The sequence below is a fragment of the Talpa occidentalis genome, unplaced genomic scaffold (assembly GCF_014898055.3).
Source record: "Talpa occidentalis isolate TD23 unplaced genomic scaffold, MPIMG_talOcc4v2.1 talOcc4.14, whole genome shotgun sequence".
Classification (NCBI taxonomy): domain Eukaryota; kingdom Metazoa; phylum Chordata; class Mammalia; order Eulipotyphla; family Talpidae; genus Talpa; species Talpa occidentalis.
The window spans coordinates 70945521-70969295 of NW_023601433.1; the positions used below are offsets into that span (position 1 = coordinate 70945521).

A 23775-nucleotide genomic window follows, 5' to 3' on the forward strand; every position below is an offset into this window, starting at 1 on the left:
TTTATAAACAAAGAACTCCTTTGCATAGCTTATATGACTTTCAAGTTGGCCTCAAACAGCCGGCCTGGGGGTCAACATGGCCACACCCCCTACTCCTTTATGTCATATGACAGTCCCCTTTGCATCTGACCTCTCTGTTATTTTTTTTTTTTTTAGATTTTTTTTTTTAATTTTATTTATACACGAACTGGAGTACAGGCCAGAGGCACCGGAGGGTGAGAGGATTTACCATAGTTAGAGCCGGAAGTAGAACAGGCAGATGGACTGAAACATACTGCTGAGGGGGGCAGCAGGAGAGACAGGAGAGGTCTGCCGCGCCATTTGGATTTCTCCCTGGCCAGCTGGGAATCGAACTGGTGCTGCAGAGACTGCGGACTGCCTCACAGCGCTGCGCTCAACCCACTGTGCCACCAGGAAGGGCCATCTGTTCTTCTTGAATGAAAAAGAGATTGCCCCATTTTCAATTGCCCCACTTTGCATCCTCCCTGTGTGGCCAGTGTTGTCAGGACACTGTGTGATTTTTCACAGGACGGGTTCCTCAAGGTTGGAAGGTCATAGCCACCATCTGAGGAATTCTCAATAATTTATTATTTAAACTGGAAAAAAAAAGTTGGCTTCAATAAGCTTTTAATACAATTCCTAGTTGTATTAAACCTTCCCACCCCTCATATCTAGGGTACAATCACATAAACAAATTGCTGCTTATAAACTAGATGCTATTTTGTTTTAGCTTTTATACCTTTCCCAAGAATGGATCTTTCCAACTTGTAAATACCATCCATTCCAGAAGAACCAGTTCATGTCATTGCTTTGGTGACATCTCCTCATCTGGGTCACATAGATTTACTCACTCTTTTGTTCCCAAGGCACTTAAATTTTTTAAAAGTAAATTTTAATTGAAGTATAACATACACAAAGAAAAATAAATCTTAGTAACACAGTTCAATAGAGTTTCACAAAGTAAACACACTCATGTAGGAAGCATCTAATACAAGAAATAGAACATTACCAATACCCCAAAGTTCCCTTGTCTTAATTCCAGACAACCCTACCTCTAGCTTGAATTTAAACATAACATGTCAGTTTTGCCTATTTTTTAACTTTGTATGAATGGAATCAGACTTTCGAATCTAGATTGTTTTTCTCAACATAATGTCTGTGAGATTCATAAATGCTGATTAGTTGCAGTTTGTTTGTTCTCATTATGCTTCAGTGGTCTTAATGTACCTATTATACTGCTGGTGGTCATTGAGTTGTTTCCAGGTTAGGACTGTTACCAAATAGTGCTATTATGTACAGTTCTGTTCAAGGGTGCACACAGAACTTTTTATATTCTTCAGTTTTAATATTTTTGTATTACACTGTAATTATTGTATTACATGACTTTTTACCACAATAAATTGAGCTCTCTGAGGTGTTTTGTAACCTCAGTGTCAATTACATCACATGGAACATATTAGAAGATAAGGGAAAGAGCATCTAAAGGAATCCTTTCTTGATTTTTTAAATGCTATTCCTTTGTTTCTTAAAACCCCTAACAAAAAATTATTTTTTCTCCCTATGGCCATGAGTAAAAATGGGTCTATTCTTAATTAAGATGTCTCTAGAAATAATGATCAACAATGCCTTACTTATATGGTGATGGTTTTGCAATACATACAAATATAGAATCATTATTTTGTACACCTGAAATCAATATACATCAATTATGTATCAATTTTTAAAAGTGCTTCATTAGTCACTGTACAGAAAGTACTGAAAGGCATTAACTAATGTTCCATGAAATATATTCTAGGTAGAATTACAGGTTTCCATAATTGGAGGGCACCTTGCAAACTGATTCAATCTATCGTAATCATCTTACTTTCCAGAGTCATTATCACCTCTAAACCTGCCCAAGTATATGAAAGAGATATTTTCCTTTCTCCTATGCTATTTTCCCATAACATCAATTGCAAACAAGACTTATTCACTATTATCTAAAGATCAACAAACCATACATTTCCTAACTACTTAGCTAAGTAAACAGTTGTCAAAATGAAGTTCCTAGATTAGAAATAGACATCCAAACCTTTTATAAGTATTTATGACTGAGTAGATTGGAAATGAAAAGAATATTATAAAAGGGCAAGAAAAGAGGAAGAAAAAAGCTTTAAAAAAGAACAAAAATGAGTAGAGAAACAGTATATATGAAATACATAAGATCATCCTGGTGTGAGTAAATTAGAAAAACTGCTAGTCTCTTAATTAATTGAAGTAGAACATACACAAAGAAAAAGAAATCTTATGCAGTTCAACAGTTTCCCAAAATGAACACATTCATGTAATTGAAGTGAAACCCGTTTTCCAGGACAACTTAGTTTCCTGGAAAAAGTCCAAGACTATTTCCTAATCTCTGGGGCCTTGAGTAATGAGTTTCAATTTCCTAATTCGTTAACACCCAACTGTTTTATTTTCCGGTGTTGTTGTTTGTTTTTAAAGAACGTGTCATAGGCATGACAAATACCAGGCAGTCAGTAAAAGGCAGTCTTTGTCACCTGTACACCTCAGCTTTCAGGTACATGACCTTAACATGAATAAGCATCAGGAACAAGAAATTAGACTCCAATTCTCGGATTCAAATCCAATCACACCAAGAAGCCCCGGAGAGACATCACTAAGGGCTCCTTCTGCTAGAAGCGGATGAGGCATTTTGAACCAGCAGGGCCCGACGCAGCCCCGGAAGGAAAGTCTCTGCCCCGCTGAGAAACCCGACCGGAATGGGCGGGAGGAAGCGCCGCCGCGGGCGGGAGTGTCCGGAAGCGCCGCCGCGGGAGGGAGTTGTCCGGAAGCGCCGCCGCGGAGGGACTACATTTCCCACAAGTCCGCGGGGCAGGGCGAGGGGCGGGCGTCGGTGACATTACGGGACAGGCCTTGCCCGGCAATACCAAGGTAAATGCCGGCAGTGCGGCTCCGAGGGAAGAATAACCTGTAGTCCTCGCCTAGATCTGTACTAGTGACCCCCCTGACCCGTCCCCAACGGACAAAAACGACCTGGAGACTTGGGGATTTCCGGGTCCCAGGACCCCACCCTCACACTCCGCACCAGTCCCCCCGCGAAGGGTCTGGGGTCGCCCTCCAGGTGCCCGCGGACGCAGGGCGTGGTCAGAAGGTGAAGTCCAGGGAGCTCCCCTCTAGGTTGATGATCTGGTTTCTCATCCGCTCCTCCCCCAAGCCCGGTCGCTGTTAAATCTGGCTGGCCCAGGGCTAAGCCCGGCTCCCCAGCCAGGGCTGGATGCTAGGGGTGGTGCAAGGGAAGGTGCTCGCCCTCCTCCGGCCCGGCCAGGTAGTGGGCGACCTCGCTCCCTCCTAAATGTTGCGCGGAAGTCCTTGGCTCTGGACGGTAAAGCCATCGAAGACCTGCGGGCCTGCATAGCACCTTGATCCAACATCCCTAATCCTGCCATCTCCCTTTGGGGTGGCGTGAAGATTGCTGCTGGCGAGGCCGAGTGACTTGCCCTAGGTTACAGAATTTAAATGGCAAAACTTCAGGTTAGCACCACACCTGTCCGGAGCTAAAGTCCGCCGTTGACGACTCCTCACCGTCTCCCCACCCCCACCGCACCCTAACCCCAGGGCAGGTGCTGGGACCTCAGAATCGTCTCGTCTTTTTTTTCCTTGCCCAGCGGAACCGACGCACGCTGCTTTGGGCCCAGGCGCAGAATCCAGCCCCAGAATCCAGCCCCGCGCGACCTGCGAGGTCTGCCTGCCCCGTTACCTTGGCGCGGACACTTTGGTCCAGCCAGTTCAAAAAGCGAGCACGGGGTCTTCCGTGGACCCATCTCCCTTCTCTTGCCCCCCACCCCCCGGCTTCTCCGGCCCTCCCCGGGGACCGCCGGCCAGCGCGCGTCCTCGCAGTGGCCGGAGGGCTGGTGGGTGGAGTTTGCTGCCAGGCGGTGGCAGTGGCTGCGGCAGCTAGTGGGTCCTCCGGTGGCTCTGGGGCGGGGCTGCGGGGCGGGCGCCGACTGACCCTCAGACCCCGCGGTGATGGGGGGTGTGGCCGCTCGGCTAGGGTCCTGCGGGTGGGAGAGCGGCTCGGCGACCACCGGTGGCCGGAGCCCCTCCGCCTTCTGGTAGAGATGCTCTTCCTCACGGTGAGGTTTTTTTCTGTAGTCGCGGGCCGGCGTCTCGACCTTGGTCACGCCCCGGGGAGGAGGAAGCAGCCGGGCCACCTCGTCTGGGTGGCCTGGATAGGGCAGGGCAGCGGGGACCTGACCATCTGTGCTCCTGGGCCTCCTCCCTTTGGGCATGTTGATCCGCGGCTGCGCTCCATTTTCCAGTTCCATGCAGGCTCCTGGGAAAGCTGGTGCTGCTGCTGCCTGATTCCGGCCGACAGACCTTGGGACCTGGGCGGGCACTGGCGACTGGAGATGGCAGACACAAGATCCGTGCACGAAACCAGGTTTGAGGCGGCGGTGAAGGTGATCCAGAGTTTGCCGAAAAATGGTACGTGCACTTGGGACTCCTCTGAAGAAGTCTCTTGCTGAGGCTTGTCGCCCCAGTTTCTGAATCGTGTCTCCTTTAACCTTCTTTCTGCTTCTAGTCTTGCTTATTTAACCTACTTATCTTCTGCATTGAAAAGGAATGTAATCGAAGGGGAAGTATCAAATGGGACTCAGTTACCTGTGCCCTTTCAAGCCGGAGACACGTATTATCCAAGTCTTAAGTCGTTTGTATTGTTGAAAACAAAAGTGTTGTCACTTAATGACTGCGGATATGGTTATGTTAAAAATAAGTCTGAAATGGAGATGCTTGGTGCCGCATAGCATACTCACAGTCTACTTGAGCCTTTGGAAGACTGATATGAATTGAAGAGCTACTTGAATAGCTATTCATTTGTAAAACAATTTATTTTAATAAGGAAAATATATATTTACTACTTCGGGGGCTCTTCTATTGTGACTAGTGTTCTCTTTATACTCATACTGGACCTTCTTTGCAGCTTGGGAGAAAAGGAATTCAGTTTTTGTTCATCTGCATTTAATATGTCATCTCTCACAACTTTAAGATATCTCTCTCACTTCTGTTTTTAGGGATTTAACTCTTATGTGGCTTGGTACGGTCTTCTTCCTGTTTTACCTGTTAGGGTTTTGCAGAGCTTTTTGAATTTGTGGTTCTATATCTCTGACCAGTATTTAATGACATTATTCAGGTTTTTTTCTGTAGAGTAGTTTGAAGAGGAGGATTTTTCTTACTTCATATCCTTCTGCAGCCTGAATTGTTTTTCACAATAAGCATGTACCTTTTTTTTTTTAAATACATCTATTTATGCATACAAGAACTGCGATGCAGGCCAGAGATGCAGAGGGTGAGAGGAGTCACCAGAGGCAGAGGGGGAACAGGTGGATTGACTGAAATACATTGCTGAGGGGAGCAGTGGGAGAGACAGGAGAGGTCTGCTGTGCCAAGTGGGTGACCTCCCTGGTCAGGGATGGAATTCTTGCTGCAGTATTTGAGGATTGCCTCATAAGTGCTGATGCCTAACCCCTTGTGCCACCAGGGAGGCCCCATGAACATGTACTTTTTCAATGAAGTTTTTAAATATTGTCCCATCATGTAAAACTAAGTGAATACAACATCAGCTTATTGCACTAGATTACTATCATGTTCTCTATTTCATTAATCACAATTTGTCTAAGTAATGAATTTTCAATCTTATTCAATAAAAATTCATTTAGTGGATTCAAAGGGTTTTTGAAAACAAATAGACACAAAATAGTGTTCCTTTTTCAATCTTAAGCATTGAATTGGAGGAGGACATATGGGGGATTAAAAGATAAAAGTCAATGAACAAAATGTAAATAAATAATAGGAGAACTTATGTATTGATTTTTTAAAATATCCAATTAAGGGAGTTTATAGTAAGATATGATTCTAAGAGTTTTATGTAAGTTGTACCTTCATTCTTTTTCCTAAACCACGCATCTCTAACTTTAAAGCTAGATTTGATATCTCTAGATTAGTAATCTTTGTTGATATATAACTTATTGTGAATCTGATATAGATGTAAATATAGTTTGGAATTACGTAACATTTAAGAAAGTAATGTAAAATCAAAACACCTATACATTTGACACCTGTTCCAGACAATATTCATATACTGTTATCGCCTTTTATTTTAAAGATTTATTTATTTATGCATACAAGAGCTGGGGTACAGGCCAGAGATGCTGGGGGTGAGAGGATTCACCAGAGCCAGAGTGGGGAATAGAACAGGCAGACTGACTGAATTATACTGCTGAGGGGAGCAGTGGACAAGGCAGGAAACATCTGTGCCATGTGGGTCAATGCTGCAGTGGTTGTGGATAGCTTCATAGTGCCACGATTTAACCCCTTATGCCACCTGGGAGGCCCTATATTGTTATCTCCTAAAACTAAATTCATATTAACTGAAAAAGTATTTTTATAATTAATTATCAAATATTTATAATAATACTTTTAAATTATTTGGCCTGCCCTGGGCTATTTTGCAAAGAGTAAGAACTTACAGTTTTTTGTTCATTGTTGCTTTATCTTCATTTGAGACCTAATGTAATAACGAATCCTGTGGTTTGTATGTTTGGTATGTCCTTGGCCTTTGAAATTAAAGAGCTTTTTTTAAAGTTTTAAAATGAATAGTAGAATTTAATACCCAAAAGTACTAAATACATATTTTTAGAATTATCTTCAGAAAAACTACCACATAGATGTGTTTTGCCTCTGTAGGCAATACTTTCACTGCTATATGGGTAGACATTGATTTCTAATGAGAAAGAGAAGAGGTTAAAGAAAAAATGCACAAAATGACAAAAAATAGGGCCTTCCTGGTGGCACAGGGGTTAAGTCTCAGCACTATCAAGCTATTGGCAACCACTGCAGCATGAGTTCACTCCCTAGCCAGGGAGCTAACCCACATGGCATAGCAGACCTCCCCTGTCTCACTAGTTGCTCCCCTCAGCAATGTATTTCAGTAGCTTTGCCTGTTCTGCACCCCCTCTGGCCTACACCCCAGTGCTTGTATGCATAAATAAATTTTTAAAATCTTTAAAAAATAAAATATTAAAAAAAAATAACACAGAACAAGTGTTCTGCTTAGATGAAACCACTGTTGCCACTGCTGTTCATGTCTGTGGCAGACATTACCTCATAAAAATTTATATTCTTGGGCCTCCCTGGTGGCGCAGCGGTTGAGTGCTGGGTTGCGAAGCTGCCCTCAGCCTCTGCTCCCCGGCCACCGGAGGAGGGTCCCACATGGTGTGCAGACCTCTCCTGCTGCCCGCTGCTCCCCTCAGCAGTGTACTTCGGTCCTTCTGCCTGCTCTGCTCCCCACTCTGGCTCTGGTGAATTCTCTCACCCTCCCGCGCTTCTGACTGTACCCAGTGCTTATATAAATAAATAAAAATAAATCTTTAAAAAAAAAACAAACACACACTTAAGAAAAAAAAATTTATATTCTTAATATAGGGGAGCCAAATAAGACATCAGTGTAAAAAAATTAATAACAGTACAAAACAGAAAACAAAAATGGACAATTATAAATCAGAGACATCTGCAGGGGAGGAGGAGGGAGAGGGATCAGTGGGAGGGAGGGAGGAGCACAGGGGACTGAGGTGATGTGCACGGGTGCATTGGTGAAGGACACTCTATGGGGACTACACCTGAGGGGGTGGGGGGAAGCAAATATTGTTTAAAAATGAACAATGATGTAAAAAAATAAAAAATTGATATAAAAAAATAAATAAAAGAAAAAAATTATATTCTTAGATAATGTCTTTAAATCATCAAATATATCATGTATGAGCTACTTGTGGACAGGGCTTATACTTTATCCCATGCTTTGCACACAGAATACATCCAATAATATGTTTTCAGTTTTTGCTCTACCCTGTTATAGTCTATATATCATTAACTTAAACAAATAAACTTTTATGTCTTCTTTGAATGACTTCCTGAAGATATAATGAGATACTTTTTTTGTTTTGAATTTAGATTTGTTATTTAAATAGGTAGCCACTTTTAACGGTAGTTTCTCCATTTTTCCCCTTAACTATGTAAAGGACTATATAATTAAAGCCCTGTAACAAATAGATACTCCTAAATGAGTATATGTTGTCAGATAATTATTATTGTGATTTAGGAGTTAGTTACTCTCTTTGACCAAACTTGAAATACAAGCTTTCGTTTGTCTTTGTTATGATTTGCACATTTATAAACAACTAGCTTTTGGTTGCTACATATTTATTATATAAACTATAAAGTTTTTATATCTTTTTGATTTTTATTTTAAAATTTTTGCTTATAGTAATTTTTGTTATAAAAGTGTTATACACTGAATGTAATTTTTTTTTTTATAGAGGCATGTTTTATTTATTTATTTATTTGTTTGTTTGTTTGTTTATACATGCATTGGGTACAGTCAGAAGCGCGGGAGGGTGAGAAAATTCACCAGAGCCAGAGCGGGGAGCAGAGCAGGCAGAAGGACCGAAGTACACTGCTGAGGGGAGCAGCGGGCGGCAGGAGAGGTCTGCGCGCCATGTGGGACCCTCCTCCGGTGGCCGGGGAGCTGCCGGGGATCGAACCGGCGCGGCAGAGGCCGCAGGCAGCTTCGCAACCCAGCGCTCAACCGCTGCGCCACCGGGGAGGCCCTGAATGTAAAATTTTTTAATACAAATAAGGGAAAAGGAAAGCAAAAATAACTTGCATAGTTATTTTACTATCTAGAGATATATTATCTTTTACCATTTTGATATATATCCTTCTGCTCTACTTATGTATATAAATGCTTATTTTTCAGAAATTGTTTGGACTAAATTGTGCTAATTGTTTGTCTTTAAGTTGCTGTTTTTTTCCTATTTTATAGGTCATGAAACTTTTATCATAACATTTTTTAATACTCTGCAATATAATTTTAAGGGCTGTAGCAATAAATTATCCTGCTGTGTATGTTATCATAATTATTTAGCAAAGGAGCTGTCATAAAAATTACACATTCCACTTTTTCATTATGAAGAAAATTACTTACAGCATTGCTTCTGTTACCAGAAGACCGGAGTTCGGGTTACCTGTCACCACCTAATGCCAATAAAGTAGAGACAGGAATTGAACCTTTCTTAAGTGTCCTTTAATCACACCAACTGGCAGTCTGCCTTAACATTTCATTTCCAGCTGCCTTTTTATAGTGAGTTGAACAAAGAGAGCTCAGCAGTAAGCAGGCCTTCACTACTGCCAAGAGATTATCATGTCCAGACCCCCGCCCTCCACCCCAGCTCCTTATTGTCCTCCTGGACTCCTGGCCTCAATCTCTTCACACTGTGCTGAGGCTGGTCTTCAGACAGCACTGGCTCCCCACTCTCCTCCAGACCTGTCGTCCTTGGGCTGGAAAATTAACTCAGAGCAGACAGGCCATAAACAATATGTGTGTGCAGATTTCCTACTATACCAGGTTAGTGTCTCATCCAATCTCCTCCCCTTCCCTGGCCCCTATTATTTCTATAATTTGAATTTTTTTAATAAAAAGGTATAAGATATAGTAGAAACATGTATGAAGACTGATTTTTTTTTAAGATTTAATTTATTTGTGTATACGAGAGCTGGGGTGTAGGCCAGAGGTGGGGGAAAAGGTGGGAGGATTCACCAGAGACATAGTGAGGAGCAGAACTGGCGGATTGACTGAAATTCACTGCTGAGGGGAGCAGTGGGCAAGACAGGAAAGGTCTGCTGTGCCTTGGGGGCTAGCTCTCTGGCCAAGGGTTGAACTCTTGCTGCAATGGCTGCGGATAGTTTCACAGTGCTGAGACTTAACCCCTTGCATTACAAGGGAGGCCCTATGAAGACTGATCTTGGAAGAAATTGATGTGTTAAAAATTATAGAGGTGGGAAGTGTGTATTTTTTTTTAAAAGGTTTATTTATTTATGCATACAGGCCAGAGATGCCGGGGGGTGAGAGGATTCACCAGAGACAGAGTGGGGAACACAACAGGCAGACTGACTGAAATACACTGCTGAGGGGAACAGTAGGCACGACTGGAGAGGTCTGCTTTGCCATGTGTGTTGCTCTCTGGCCGGCCGGGTATTGAACTCATGCTGCAGAAGCTGCGGATTGCTTCGTGGTGCAGTGCTTAACCCCTTGTGCTATCAGAGAGGCCCAGGGAAATGCGTATTTTATCTTGTATTCTTTTTCTATCACTGTACACAGTGTTTGGCTTCATTTATTTATTTTTTTGCAACAGTGGTTGTCTTTATTTAAAGTTCCTTTTTACTTTTCTTTTAAGAGATTGAAATTTAGTCCAAGAGGAGTTATATTTATTACTGTTGCAATTTTGTTAAGCAGAGTAAACATTAGCTTTGTATTTTATGCCAGTCAGTTTTGACTTCTCACACTCTTTGGCTTAAAATACTTTATAGTTGCATAATACAATTATTTTATATTTAAATATATTGATTTTTCAATGTCATTTGCCATTTATTTTGGTTCATATACAGCATGTTTGCTAATTATTGTCTTTTATTTATTGAAGCGTAATATACTGTTATTGAAATATAAAATCACATGATTTAAAAAATAGCAACTAACAGTCATAGCTTTTGTTTCTTAAGATAGAGATCAGTAAATTATTATTTGAACTGTTAATGAAATATTTAAAAATCACAATTAGTGTAGCTAAGCTGATTTATACCCTTATATTATCAATTGCATTTTCCAAGTCATCTATATTTAATGTATGTTTCCAATAGGTTCATTCCAGCCAACAAATGAGATGATGCTCAAGTTCTATAGTTTCTATAAGCAGGCAACAGAAGGACCCTGTAAATTTTCAAGGCCTGGATTCTGGGATCCTATTGGAAGATATAAATGGTAATTTTATACAGAAAACAATGAAAGAAAGTTTATCTTAATGACATAATTATATCACTATTGTTTATGTAGTTATGTGTTATTCTGTGCATAAAGTGTTCTAGGTACCATATACAATTTTTTTTAAAGATTTATTTATTTATTTATACAAGCACCAGGTACAGTCAGAAGCGAGGGAGGGTGAGAGAATTTACCAGAGCCAGAGTGGGGAACAGAACAGGCAGACTGATGAAATACACTGCTGAGGGGAGCAGCAGGTGCGGCAGGAGAGGTCTGCACGCCATGTGGGACCGTTGCTGGCGGCTGGGGATTGAACCGGCACTGCAGAGGCTGCAGGAAGCTTCTCAGCCCAGTGCTCAACTGCTGCGCCACTGGAGAGGCCTGGTACCATATACAATTTATCCTCTATGTGCTCTTAACACAATTTCACACAAATAGGGAAATCTTGGGGAAAAGAGGAAAATGATAAAACTAAAAGGGGTAAGTGCATCACAGATAAAAAAAAAAATTCAGTTACTTTTTTCCTTTTATGGAGTTTTTTCTTTTTCTTTTTATGTGAAGAGCAGCTCCCAAACTAAGTTAAACTCCTCTTCCTCTTTATAATGACTCTTGCTTATCAAGTGACATTGTTTATTTGAGAGTAAGACAATAAGTAACTAGGAATATGGTACAGCCATATTAACTTTTTAGATAAGCCTTCACTCTTGTCCCACTGTAGTTGAATAGAAATTTGATTTTTAATATGCTTAAAAGAATCAAAGTATCAGACCTCCCCAGTGGCGCAGTGGTTGAGCGCTGGGTTGTGAAGCTGCCCTCAGCCTCTGCGGCACCGGTTTGATCCCCGGGCTGCTCCCCGGCCACCAGAGGAGGGTCCTGCATGGCGCGCAGACCTCTCCTGCTGCCCACTGCTCCCCTCAGCAGTGTACTTCGGTCCTTCTGCCTGCTCTGTTCCCCGCTCTGGCTCTGGTGAATTCTCTCACCCTCCCACGCTTCTGACTGTACCCAGTGTTTGTATGAATAAATAAATAAATCTTAAAAAAAAAATGCAATTTAAAAAAAAAAGAATCAAAGTATCTAGGGATATGCCTTTGAATTTTTTATTTATTCTTATTTTATTTTTTATTTTTTTTTTAAAGATTCATCCATCTATGTATATGAGCTGGGACACAGGCCAGAGGATTGGGGGGGATGTTTGGGGGGGGTTTTGGGGGGCAGGGTGGGCAGAGGATCCACCAGAGACAGAGCAGGGAACAGAACAGGCAGACCAACTGAAGCACATTGCTGAGGGGAGCAGCAGGCGAGTCAGGAGAGCACCTCATGCGGGCCGCTCCCTGGCTGGCTGGGGATCGAACTTGTGCTGCAGAAGCTGTAGATTTCCTCATAGGCCATGTCTCAATCCCTTGTGCCACCAGGGAGGCCTGCCTTTGAAATTTTTATAATGAACATTTGAAGACTATTGAAGACTTTGCAAATGTCTAACCAATTTCAATTTTAGATTGTGCTTTTATAAATTATGCCAACATTTTGATGGCTAAATTTCGTCATCCTGAGTTGAAAGTGCTTTAAACTCTTTTGAAGATTTCTTAATACTGTACTTTCCTCTAAGATTTTTATGAGTAGTCATAAAACAATAGATTAAGAATAAATGGCCCTATGCTATTAAACCTGTTTTAAGAAAATTTATTTACCTTATGATTTCCCCCCAGAACTCCTTATTGATAGAGTTAAACTGCTTCTGGAAAAATGTATAAAAAGAGAAGTTTTATTTATTTTATTTTATTTTTTTGATTTATTTATACAAAAACTGGGGTACCAGCCATAGGCGCGGGAGAGTGAGAGAATTCACCAAGACAGAGCGGGAGCAGAACAGGCAGACTGACTGAAACACACTGCTGAGGGGAGCAATGGGTGAGACAGGAGAGGTCTGTTGCGCCATGTGGGTTAGCTCCCTGACTGGCTGGGATCAAACCCGCACTGCAGAGGCTGCGGACAGCTTCACAGTGCTGTGCTCAACCCTCTGCACCACCGGGGAGGCCCCATATTTTTTATTTTGAAGATTTATTTTATTTATTTATGGTGGGGTGTAGGCCAGACGTGCAGGGGGGTGAGCAGATTCACCAGAGACAGAGTGGGGAGCAGAACAGTGGACTGACTGAAATACATTGCTGAGGGGAGCAGCTGGAGAGACAGGAGAGGTCTGCTGTGCCATGTGGGTTAGCTCCCTGGCAGGGATCTAACTCATGCTGCAGTGGCTTCCTTTGCTTCATGGTGCTGAGATTTAACCCCTTGTGCCACCAAGGAAGCCCAAAAGAGAAGTTTTAAATACAAAAGTATTTAAACCTAAAAATGTTTACCAGTTTTTTTACTATAGTATTTTAATTCGAGCCCGTTGCATAATGTGGATTTAAGTAGAACCTATTATAAATTAATAACACTATAGTATCAACTATAAATTGTATTCTGAACAGTGGAGAATCAGGTCTCTTTTTGTGGTTATTTTTACATTTTCATTTCTAGGGATGCTTGGAGTTCATTGGGTGATATGACCAAAGAGGAAGCCATGATTGCATATGTTGAAGAAATGAAAAAGGTAGGGAATGTAAATTCCAGTAAAATATAACAATATTCAGAGCAGTGCTAATCTAATGTTCTATCATGTGTAAATTAGCTGCTTAGTTTTAAGGAACAAGAAGATTGTAATATGTTAGAACATAATATCTAGATTATTGAGTTTATTAGGACTTTGTCTTATCAAAGTTAATCTTAGGGTATTTTTTCCTTAAGATATATCACATTTTGGTGATATAATAGCTTACTGTTGTTTTTTCTCTCATATCTTTTTCTATAGTTGACTTATGAGGAAAGTGCAGAAACAGAAATCTTTTTTCTTTTTTTTAAAGATTTTTATTTATTTATTTTGCATAGAAGAACTGGGGTGTAGGCCAGAGGCATGGGGGTGTGAGAGGATTCACCAGAGAGTGGGGACAGAACAGACAGATCTACTGAAATACACTGCTGAGGGGAGCAGCTGGTAAGCTAGGAGAGGTCTGCTGTACCATATGTGGGTTAGCTCCCTGACTGGGCATTGAACTCAGAACAGGGAATTGAGTTCAGGCCATTGGTGGTGACAGTGCAGAGACTTAATCCCTAGGCTATCAGGGAAGTCCAGAAACAGAAATCTTTTTAAGTGTTAATGTTCCTTAGGAGTCTGGGAAGTATCTGGGCTGCTTTTAAACTTTTTAGTTTGTAGAAATATTTAATAAGACTGCCTTGTTATAACAGTATTCTTATACACATTTTTGTCCCACAAATTGAGATGTTCTCATCACTGGACTTCTTAGTACAAGCATTTTCTTGTTTATGCAAAGATTCTTCAGGATCAGAATAAGATCAGGATTTGTATTTCCTCTGGTAACTGCTTTGGAGAACATTCCTTGTTAATATGCTCTTTTAAGTCTGTTCAAAATATTATTTGGTAGAGCATGGTTATAAAGAAATTAATAGATTTTAAAGATGACATTAGTTCCTTTTTAGAAAGGACATTTTTATGTTGGAGATGAATCAGAAGTTGTGAAATTTGGGTCTGTTTGATTATCTTAAATAAATTACCTTTGAACACAAAGAAAATCTGTGTAAAGGAATAGTTTTGTTGTCAGAAGATTTGGCTGTGTTAATCTCCAGTAATTTTTGTCTGACAGATTCAGACTAGTTTTTTCTTTTATTGTATGTTTTATTTTATCTTCATTCCTTTTACATGGCTCAAAGTTTTGCCCTTTGCTACACTTTCACAATTTTTATTTAGTGGACTTTGTTTATCTGTAATAAAGGGCAGAGTTTAGTTCACTCGGCTAACTATATCAATAACCCAAAAACAAAGAGCCTTTCAAAAGCAGAGGGGAAAAGGGAATAAAGTCTTTTTAGTTTGACAGCTATTCTTTTTTTCTTTATCTTAAGTATCATAATTTTTAGGACACATTTTTATAATGTGGCATTGACTTGACACCCTAAGTAAAATTTACCAATTTTCCCATCCAGTTTCATTAATAATGTAGTCACAGTTTAAAGTGGGAGGGGGAGGTGAAACAATGTTTATAACATTTTTTCCAAAAAAGAACAAAACTGTACTAGTGCCTTTTAGCAGTGTTTAAATGCCTTCAGTGTACCTAAAGAGTTCTGTAGCTACTTAGAGATAAAGAATATACCTATTTTGATTTAGACTTTGAAAATTCCATTTCATACATTAAATTCAATAAAGTTTCTGCTAAACAGTTAGAGAGAAATCTAAAAATATTAAGATATCCATACATTGAAATTTTGATTAGTATTTTAAGTTTTTTTTTAATGGTTCAGCTTTATGGATATCAGTAGATAAAATTGCATACTTCTAAATAATCATGTAGGACAATACAGTGTCCCCAAAATTTAATTAACTGAATTTAGGACTTTTTCTTTTCTTATTTTTTGCCATCACTATATTGTATACATATATTTATTATAGTATTTCGCAAGCTGCATTACAATTTTCTCTTTTTTTATTTATATATATTTTACATCATTGTTCATTTTTATTTTTTATTTTTTTAAGATTTATTTTATTTATACAATAGCTGGGGTACAGGCAGGAGGCACAGGAGGGTGAAAGAATTCACCAGAGACAAAGTGGATAGACTGAAATACACTGCTGAGGGGAGCGGCAGGCGAGACAGTAGAGGTCTGCCGCGCCATGTGGGTATCTTCCCGGCCAGCCAGGAATTGAACCTGTGCTACAGAGGCTGCAGATAGCGTCACAGCACTGTGCTCAACCTGCTGCACCACTGGGGAGGCCCTCATTGTTCATTTTTAAACAATGTTTGCTTCCCTCCAGCCCCTCAGGTGTAGTCCCCATAGAGTTTCCTTCACCAATGCACCTGTGCATCATCACCTTAGTCCCCTATGCTCCTCCCTCCCTCCCTCTGATCCCTCTCCTGCCTCCTCTCCTGCAGTATGTCTCTGATTTATAATTGTTTGTTTTTGTTTTGTTGTGTTTTGTATTGTTAATATTTTTTTCCCTGATGTCTTATTTGGTTCCCCTATATTCCTTCTATAAGTGAAACCATCTGATATTTTTCTTTTTCCTTCTGACTTATTTCACTGAGCATAATTCCTTCTAGCTCCATCCATGTTGCTGCGAATGGCATTAGTTTATCTTTTTTTTATTGTATTGTGTATATATACCACATCTTATTGATCCAGTCATCTATTTTGGGGCATTTGGGTTGTTTCCAGGTTTTACCTATTGTAAATAGTGCTCTAATAAACATAGGGGTACACGTGTTCTTTTGAATCAATATTTTTGTGTCCTTTGGGTAGATCCCTTGGAGTAGAATTGTTGGGACATATGGTACTTCCATTTTTAGTAGTTTGAGGAACCTCTAGACAGATTTCCATAGTGGTTGTGTAACAGGGTGGTCCCCAGGAAAGGGGGAGGTTCCAGCTTCCCTGCCCCACCCAAGGAAGGGTGGAGCTGAGCAGGGAGAGGAGAAGCTGCAGAAGAGACTGAGGAAGGAAGGAAGCAGGATGGAGCCAGGAGACCTGGAGGAGGCGCATGGAGCCTAGAGACACGTGAAGAAACTGCGCTTGTCTTTTGGTCGTGGACTGGGTGACACAGATGTGGGTGAGACCCGTGGGGAGGTGACCATGGCAGCTTTTATCTTGATGTTGATTTTGCTCTTTTCCTTCCGGGCTTGTCCGGTTGTTTGTGACCCTTTTCTGTGGGTCCCCACTGGAAGATGCTTTAGTCTTGTGGCAGGCTTTGGGGCCTTGCTTTGGGCCGACCCCATATGGATGGAGTTTTACCCACGAGGGGATGGGTAACTTTGGGTGCTTCATTTAGAAACTAGACTCTTTGCCTCACCTGTATTGTTTCCTAGTTTTTATTAAAGATCCTTCCCATTAAAGTGTCATATGTTTTGTGTTGATGCGGCGGATGGCAGAACCCATTTAGAATAGGCAGGTTTGCGGGGTTTGGGCTGACCCTCTCCCTGTCCTACAACAGTTGGACCAGTTTGCAGTCCCACCAGCAATGTAGGAGAGTTCCTTTTTCACCACATCCTCACCAACATTTGTTGTTGCTAGTTTTTTTGATATGTGCCATTCTTAATGATTGTGGTTTTAATTTGAATTCCCTGATTATAAGGGATGTTGAACATTTTTTCATATGCCTGTTGGCTGTTTGCATTTCCTCTTTGGAGAAGTGTCTTTTAAGTTCTTTTGCCAACTACTTCACTGGATTGTTTACTTTGTTCTTGTTGAGTCCTGTAAGTTCTTTGAATATCTTTGTGTTTAGTCTCATCAGTTGTATAGCATGCCAAGATTTTTTCATAATCAGTGGGGTGTCTCTTTGTTTTGGCTAATGTCTCTTTTGCTGTATAGAAGCTTTTCAGTTTGATGTAATCCCAGATATTTATCTTTTCCTTGACATTCTTTGCTTTGGGTGATGAATCTTTAAAGATGTTACTGACTTGTATGTCTTATAGTGTTTTACCTATATTTTCTTCTATATATTTTATGGTTTCATGTCTTATGCCCAGTTCTTTTATCCATTTTGAGTTGATTTTTGTGCATGGGGAGAAGTAGTGGTCTGGTTTCCCAGCACCAGTTCAATAAATTGTCCTTGTACCACTGCATATTCTTTGCTCCTTTGTCAAAGATTAGTTGTGAATTTAGGACTTTTTCTACTTGCAATAGTTTATTAATGGAAATGGTCATTAAATTATAGTTCACTATAAAGTTTACTATTACTCTTTAAGAATTATTCTTATAGTATAAATCTCAAGGATTGAAGGAACTTTATTCATTTATTTTAGTTGTTGTAATGGAGACTGTTTTATAGGAAATTTTTTTTTAAGATTTATTTTATTTATTTATGCATACAAGAGCTGGGGGATAGGCCAGAGGGGGTGTGTGTGAGAGAGGAGTCACCAGAGTTAGAATGGGGAACAGAACAGGCAGATTGACTGAAATACACTGCTGAGGGGTGGAGCGGGCGAGACAGGAGAGGTCTGCTGCACTATATGGGTAGCTCCCTGGCCGGGGAGTGAAGTGGCTGCAGTGGCTGCCGATAGCTTGATAATGCTGCATCTTAACCTTTGTGCCACCAGGGAGGCCCGGAAAATTGTTTCTCATAATTTATACAGCCTAATGAAATATCATTGAGAAGTTGCTAAAATAAAAATTCTTTAAAATTAATAGTATTTTAACTTTTAGCACAAAGAGTAATTAATGTGTTTGGGGAGAAATCTATATTTCTTTAAATAAATTATTTTTACTCATAATTGGAGGGGGGTATAAAATTCTGTTTTCTGCACAGGCTATCTTATGGGGATTCCCAGGTAATTCAACCAGTACTTGAATAATGTGCATTATGAAAATTGAATTTTAAGAAAGACCAATGTACTCAACTCTGGCTGCACATTAGAATCAGCACAGGATCTTGTATGAAAAAAAAATAAAATACACTTGTTCCGGTATAATCCTAGACCAATTATTTCAGGATTTCTAAACAGATGGGACAATCACTGTAATGAAGGGAAGATTAGAATAGGGGCTATAAAGAATGGAACCAAATATTACCACTGATGAGGGTCTTGTGCATAGCTGTGAGACCAGGACATTGGCTTTCTCTGGTACTAAAGATTAATTTGTTTTTTATTTTTATTTATTTATTTATTTATTTTTTTAGTGAAGTTGATTTGTTTTTAAAGGCTTAACTTGGTACTCCCTGGTGGCACAAGAGGTTAAGATGCAGCATTATGAAGCTATCAGTAGCCACCACAGCACAAGTTCAATCCCCGGCCAGGAAGCAACACACATGGCACAGCAGACCTCTCCTGCCTTGCCCACTGCTCCCCTCAGCAGTGTATTTCAGTCAATCCACCTGTTCTGTTCCCCACTCTGTCTTTGGTGAATCCTCTCACACACACACACACCCCCCTCTGCCCTGCACCCCAGTTCTTGTATGCATAAATAAAAAAAATAAATCTTAAAAAAAATTAAATAAGGCTTAACTCATGATAACCATCTTTTTAGAAACTTAATTAAATTTCTTAATTTAGTGTGGATAATAATATATTTTTCTAGCCATTAGCATACCCAGGATTAGGTATGCCTCCTCAAAATGTCAAAGGCACTTGGCAGACTAGATGAGTATATGCTAAGCTTGTCTACTGAAGAGAGAGAAGAGTGCTGGGTTTAGATAGCTTTAAGAGATATACTCAGTTTGGTTACTTGTTTCCCTACTCAAAATGCTCAGTGAAGCTGCAGAAACTGTCCTTGCTACTGAGCAAGAGTTGCCACAGACTCAGGCTAAACAGGATCTGGAACAAAATCTACCTGTGATGAATCAAGACCAGAGCTTGAGGATTAGGATGGCACACAAGTCCAGCCAATACAGCAGCTGAAATTGGTGAAGAACCAGTCAGTAAAGCAAACCAGAGCCAGAGTGACAAGAATGGAGGGCTGTGTTCAAACTGTGCCTTGAACAGGTCTTTACAGGGATTACTAGTCACTGTCCTGAAACCTAAGAACACCATCAAGAACCCAGCTTCAGATAGCTACTTTGTTTGGGGGGATGTAAAAATGGAGGATTTATTTCAGCAAGGATAGCTAGCAGCTACTGAGAAATTTAAAAGTCAAGGTAAAACTGTCTGCAACATTCGAGTAAACACAGATTCCACCTGTGCTAGAGGAGGGTGAAGAGAAAGGTTGATGAAACAGGTGTGGGAGTTAAGTATATACTGATAGAATGGTCATGTCACAAGCATATGTGTGGAAAGCAGAGGTAGTCTGAGTCCAGAAGAATAAAACAATGATACTGTGAATGCTGCTATAGAAGTAACAATACAGCCACCTGAAAACAAGAACTTTTGTTTTGTTTCACAGTAATGGCTGCAGTTTTGCAAAATTTGTGATGTTTTTGTCATGAATAAAGTTATGGTTTCTTTGTTGGATGTATCCATCTAACCAAAAAAGTCCAAGAAATTTAGTCTTTGCTTTACAATATAGTATACCTGTACCTTTCCCATATATTTACATCATACTCATGGCTCTCACTAAGAAAAATGCTGAATAAACCTAGAAACATTATTGTTCTATTGGATGCTGCCTTTCTAGAGTCCATGAAACTTAGCAGATATTTCTGTTAAAACATTCTTCATTTGGATAAGTTACAACCCAGTTGAATTTACTTATTCTTTAAATAAAATCTTCTCAGGATAAATTTTAGTTGCCTGCTAAATGTCAGTAGGCTGACAGTTGCTTCTGTCTGCTTGTCTGGGGGTCTTCATCTCTGCCTGTACTATGTGGATGTGTGTGTTATTATGGGTGTGTGCCATTTCTTTTATCTTTTCTTTTTGACTGAGGTCATTCTGTTTTGTTTTAAAGCTTCTTTTTCAGACACTTGACTTTTTTTTTTTGACAGTTATCCTCTTAAATTCTCAGTGTATCTTGCTATGGACACTTGTGTCCTGATTATATTGACTATTGAAATTCTGGCTAAAATGAAGGAAAAATTACTCTGCTCTCCTTATTGGCCCCAGCTTTATACTAACAATATTTCCTTTAGAAATATTTAGAAATCATATGTCAAAAAGACATATGAATAAAGAATTCTTTTATACCTATTTTATTTACAACCTACCTAATTTATACCTATTCTATAATATCTACACCTACCTTGCCATTTGCAACAACATGGATGAAACTGGAGGATATGCTAAATGAAATAAATTATAAACACCAGTGATGTCATTCATATGTAGACTATAAAGAAACAAAACAAAGGAACAGACAAAACTAAACCAAAACAAACCCTAGAAATATGATTGCAGAATCGAGAGTCTAAAGGCGCAAGGTGGGAGGTGGGGAACAGATTGGGGGAGGTAGCCCAGTGGTTCATGGTGGAGGTTATGGATTCTTCGGTGGTGGATATAGTGTTGTGACATACATCTGAAGAGGTGTGAATCTATTTCCCTAATCATATACAGTGTTGTAAACCAATGTTACGCCAATAAAAAAAAGTTACAGAAAAAATTTGAATGATAAATGATAATTCCAATTTGTTTCACAGGTATGAAGGTATCTGAAAGTGGTTCCCTTTTCCAACTTTTGTGCCCTTTTTATTTTTTATTTTATTTTTTTAAAAGATTTATTTATTTATGTATACAAGAACTGGGGTGCAGGTCAGAGGTGTGGGGGGAGGTGAGAGGATTCACCAGAGACAAAGTAGGAAACAGAACAGGCATATTGACTAAAATACACTGCTGAGGGGAGCAGTGGGTGAGGCAAGAGAGGTCTGCTGCACCATGTGGGTAGCTCCCTGGCCGGGGATCAAACTGGTGCTGCAGTGGCTGCGGATAGCTTCATAGATTGCGTCTTAACCCCTTGCGCCACCAGGGAGGCCCTTTTGTGCCCTTTAAACACTACTTTAGTATCAATAAACACATGTCAAAATTTTCCTTTAACATCATAGTTTTCTATTTTCTTTAATATTAGTGCCTTTAGTTTCATGCATATTTTTTTGATTATTTGTATGTATTTTTATATGAAGCTTATAGAAAATAATTTTCAAGATGAGAATACTTTAATATACTTGAAGCTTTTCTAAGGGAGTATGCACATTAAGTATGTAATTAATATGCACATTAGGGTAGTATCTATAAATGAACTTCAGATCTCAAGATTATTATTTTTTGTTTTAAGATTTATTTATTCATGCATACAACTGGGGTGTAAGCCAGAGGTGCAGTGGGGTGAGAGGATTCACCAGAGAGAGTGGGAGCAGAACAGGCAGATGTACTGAAATACACTGCTGAGGGGAGCAGCGGGCGAGACAGGAGAGGTCTGCTGCTTCATGTGGGTTAGCTCCTTGGCCTGCCAGGAATCAAACTCATGCTGCAGTGGCTGGTGATAGCTTGATAGTGCTGTCTTTAATCCCTACACCACCAGGGAGGCACAGATCTCGATATTATTGATAAATAAATTAGAATTATTAAATTATTTGACACTAGTGCAGATAAGATTAACAGTTTGTGATTTCACAAGATTGTTTTATTTCTATTACAGATACTTGAAACTATGCCTATGACTGAGAAAGTGGAAGAATTGCTGCATGTCATAGGTCCATTTTATGAAATTGTAGAGGACAAAAAAAGTGGCAGAAGTTCTGATTTAACTTCAGGTTGGACTGTTTTTTCTTAGTTTTTAATTTAGCAGCTAATACATATGCATGCATTAAAGTTTATATGTCTAATTTTTTTTTTTACTTTCACATGCCAGTCCGATTGGAGAAAATTTCTAAATACTTAGAAGGTAGGCAAAATGAAATCCATGTAAAAATTTTGTTTAAAACATACATGCTTAAAAAATTCAGCACAAATTTATATAACTTAAAAACTTCTATTTTTAAATTTTTTTAATATTTATTTTTATTTATTTATATACACAAGAACTAGGATGTAGGCCAGAAGTGTGGGGGATGAGAGGATTCACCATAGACAGAGTGGGGAGCATAATAGGAGGATCTACTGAAATACACTGCTGAAGGGGTAGCAGAGGAGATAGGAGAGGTCTGCTCCGCAATGTGGGTAGCTCCCTGGCAGGCCGAGGATTGAACTTGTGCTGCAGAGGCTGTGGATAGCTTCATAGGTTGTGTCTTAACCCCTGCACTACCAGGGAGGCCCCTGAAAGTATCAATTTTTTTACTGAAAGCTACATTAGTTTTTGTTGAAGATCTTACATAATCTATAGTATATATAATGTATTACTTTGGCAAAATTAGAAAGCTGCATTTCAAATCCTCTGGATTCAAATGTTGTAAGAGATAAAGAACTGTACCATAATTTAACCTGTATCATTCAAATGGACAGTTAGTTTGTTTCTTTCGGTTTTCAAAAAATGTCATTGAGACTAACCATGAGCAACTATCATTTTATATATGTGGAAGTATGTCGATAGGATATATTAGAAGTGTAATTTCTGGATCCAAGGATATGGGTATTTAATGGGTATTTGCATCTTTTAAGATACTGACAAATTGTAAGACACTTTGCAATTTTAACTTTTGTTATTCAAACAAAGAATCTTGCTAAAAGTAACCAGGTGTATTTGCAGTATAACTTTACCTATTTGTGTAGTGGGCTTTTTCAACATATACGTAATTAGTAAGTTTGGAAATCGGGAAATATGAGCTGTTTATTATTTGGATCGCTCACATTTCCAAATAAATTTTTGAATCAGCCAATCAGTTTTTGCAAAAAAAGTCAACTGGTATTTGGTAGGATTTGTAATGATTTGTAGAGTAATCATTTGTAATCATTTGGGAGAGTATAGTTATCTCAACTGCATTGTCTTCTAGTCCATTTAGATCTTCTTTGATTTCTTTCAACAATGTCATTTGCACATATAATTTGTACACTCTTTCATCAACTGTATTGCTAATAAGAATTCTTTATGCTGCTATTATAAATTGAATTACTTTTCAATTTAATTTTCAAATTATTAGTTTGTAGAACTATAATTGATTTTTTTGTATGTTGATCTAATATATCCTGTGACCTCATTGAGCCATTTTTTAGTTCCAATAGTTTCTTTTTCTTCCTTTTGTTTTTCTTTGTAGATTCCTTAGGCTTTTCTATATACAAGAGCATGTCATCTGCAATGAGAGATCATTTCTTTCCAGACTGGATGGCTTTATTTTTCTTGCCTAATTTCCTGGGCTAGGACTTGCAGTTTAATATTAATTAGATGTGACAGAAGCAGACATCTTTGTCTTATCCATTATCTTAGGAACAGAACTTTCAGTTTTTTTAACATTGCGTATTCTTCCGGTTGTGAAAGTTCATACATGCAGTTCATCAGATTAAGGA

General features: G+C 39.5%; 1 protein-coding gene across 5 annotated transcripts in view; it reads left to right on the forward strand.

Moving 5' to 3' along the window:
* Nucleotides 1–2850: 2850 nt before the first annotated feature.
* The window catches only part of ACBD5 (acyl-CoA binding domain containing 5), a 33692-nt gene continuing 12767 nt past the window's right edge, over nucleotides 2851–23775 (forward strand). The window contains exons 1-6 of one of the 5 annotated variants that reach the window (XM_037510751.2): nucleotides 2851–2931; nucleotides 4320–4485; nucleotides 10753–10873; nucleotides 13391–13463; nucleotides 21974–22088; nucleotides 22187–22219. In XM_037510751.2, coding sequence (XP_037366648.1) covers nucleotides 4410–4485; nucleotides 10753–10873; nucleotides 13391–13463; nucleotides 21974–22088; nucleotides 22187–22219 — 418 coding nt within the window. In that variant the 5' untranslated portion in view covers nucleotides 2851–2931; nucleotides 4320–4409. The other 4 variants (XM_037510749.2, XM_037510748.2, XM_037510750.2 and 1 more) reach the window with 4 other exon arrangements.